The following is a 2,347-nucleotide window of genomic DNA, read 5'->3' as shown; positions in this document are numbered from 1 at the left end:
TTCTCAGTTTCATCAATGACCTAATACATATCGCTTTCAAGTAAAGTTACAAACCTGTTTACCAAATTTACAGTCGAGAATAAATTATAGAACAAATAGTCTTCACGCTTTTTCTGAACAAACTCGAAACATCTTCTTTATCATTATAACAAGAAAAGTATTTTTCAAAGAAACAAAATTAAATGCAAAAATTTAAGAACAAGTAATGAAATAAATTAACACAATTATATGGCAAAGTGAACAACCTATTTACACAGCTGGATTCATAGCCTCAGTCAGCGAAACATAACTGAAGGATAATAAAATTCCATAACAAATTGTCGTCACGTTCTTTGGCAAGAAACCGCAATCATCGATTTCAAACAAACATTTAAGAATAAAATAACGGCCCAAAAATGAACGTTTGCAGCACATTAACGTTTTAACCTGCTTACTGAGTTTCGCATTTATAGAGCAGCAGATAGTTCTTGCAATGCTGGACGTTTTGCTGGATCGTCTGATGTCATTTGTTTCGCCTTGCGCCGAGACTAGGCAGTTGCAGTTGGCAATAAGTCCAAAATTGCAAGCGCAATTTTTCCCAGTGAAAACACGTCCGACGCCACACTTTGACGTCCTGTTCCGTTAACAATTTCGGTGGCGATGTGTGGGTACTGCTTTTTGTAATTTTCCTGTGCAGAAGCAGACAAAGACATCAATGGCTTCGGTTTGCTCATAAATCTCGCCTTCCCAAAATCAATAACAACGGGATTCCATTGTTGCTTACGTTTTTCTAAAACAATGTTATTTGACTTCAAGTCATTGTGGAGCACTCTAGCCTTGTGAATATGATCAATTGCCTGTATAATAGTCTCTAGAATCCAATGCCAGGATGGTTTGTCTAACTTCATGTGTCTTAACCCCTTCTTTAAGGTGACGCTTTGGCGTTTATGGCCGTGGAACTGCGTGATAAGTCTGAAAGGCATTGTCTTGGTAATGATTCCAAAAAGTAAAGGCAATCCACAGTGATCACCTAAATGATTGATCATACCAGCTTCATGAAAAACTTCTCTTTTTCTTTCAGCGACCGAAGAAGATTCTGATCTGTTACGGTACTCTTTTACGGCCACTGTGATCCCCCTGTACTGTGCCAGATAGCACACACCAAAGGTTCCAGAACCCAGTGTCTTTCCTGACCTTATGATCTCTGATGGATCGATTTCTTTGATGCCGTGCGTATCTGCAGGCTTCTCTAAGGCTTTGGCCAGTCTTCTGAGCTGCTGGGTTTCTTCACAAGGCCTAACAACTACGCTTTTCGATTTATCAGGCTGCCCGGGCTTAGTCGTACAAGGTCCTGGCAATGGTAGTTTTGGCCCAGCAGCAACAGCATCAACAGAGCTTTTAATCTGCGGTGGCTGCCAGCTACCAGACGGACCTGCTACCTCAAGAGCATTTTTTGCACATTTCTTCAGGTTTCTCTTCCTTTGTCTCCAGCGTTTCTTTGCCGCGATTCGCAGTCCTATCATTTTTTCGCGGTCATTTAAATTCTTTCGTTTGTTTCTAGCCATTTTCGTCGAAGCCAACAAACTATATTCACACTATGGAACGATATATACAAATCTTGAAGACGAAATTGAAGCTATAAAAACAGTAAACGAGTTCTCATGAAAAATTTGGAGTGGAGTGATCGACACACGTGGGGTATATTCGCTTGTACCCCTATCGCAGCGTTTGGTGGAATACTGATTGTGTGCTGGGGTGGAGTTAACTCCGAAATGTCTTAGGCCATCAAAATGTCTAGTTAAAGTATCATTTTTGTCATATTTTCCTAAATGAAAAGATCTTTCTTCAATTTGCTTTTTTACAAAAGGATTTGCTTTTCGGGTACTGTTTTGTAGGACAATTATTTTCTTTTCGTTATTTGGGCTTCCTACCCTACCCTTCAGAAGTAAAATGTGCACATGGTAACAATGACACATTTAGTGTGTTACAATTAGTCATTTGAGAGCGTCCTTCCGGTGGAAAGTTAAAGCCCAATTTAGTGCATTGTCAGAGAATGGCTGTTTATAAAACGCGCTGCGACGTGTGCCCTTCGGAAAAAATACAACGATTGCACTTCTGAAGCACAGAGGTACAAAGCACGGTGGAGCACGAGCTATTAAATTTTTGCTGTTTTATGATGGCGAGTGTATGATACAGCTTCCAGGAAGAACTAGAAAAGGACGCCGCCATGAAAGCTATAAGCAGTGGTTAATTGGCATCGTAGAAAGTATCAATTCATGCCTTCATTCCAAAGCTAAGGGTAAGTAGAAGCTCCTTAACTCTTTCAAACAAAATCAAAGATAAAATCAAACATCAATAGATGCAATAT

The 2,347-nt window shown here is 39.9% G+C and overlaps 1 protein-coding gene and 1 pseudogene across 1 annotated transcript; one reads left to right on the top strand and one right to left on the bottom strand.

The window, feature by feature from the left end:
• Positions 1 to 527: 527 nt before the first annotated feature.
• LOC138023337 (serine/threonine-protein kinase PknA-like) lies at positions 528 to 1,544 on the bottom strand. Its single transcript, XM_068870349.1, has one exon. The coding sequence runs from the start codon at positions 1,542 to 1,544 to the stop codon at positions 528 to 530; it is 1,017 nt and encodes a 338-aa protein (XP_068726450.1).
• Positions 1,545 to 2,032: 488 nt separating this feature from the next.
• LOC138023335 (uncharacterized) overlaps positions 2,033 to 2,347 on the top strand; it is a 1,014-nt pseudogene continuing 699 nt past the window's right edge.

This window comes from Montipora capricornis, chromosome 11, assembly GCF_036669925.1.
Source record: "Montipora capricornis isolate CH-2021 chromosome 11, ASM3666992v2, whole genome shotgun sequence".
Lineage (NCBI taxonomy): Eukaryota > Metazoa > Cnidaria > Anthozoa > Scleractinia > Acroporidae > Montipora > Montipora capricornis.
Note: the sequence above shows the minus strand (reverse complement) of the source record. Positions and strands in the feature narration are given on the sequence as shown.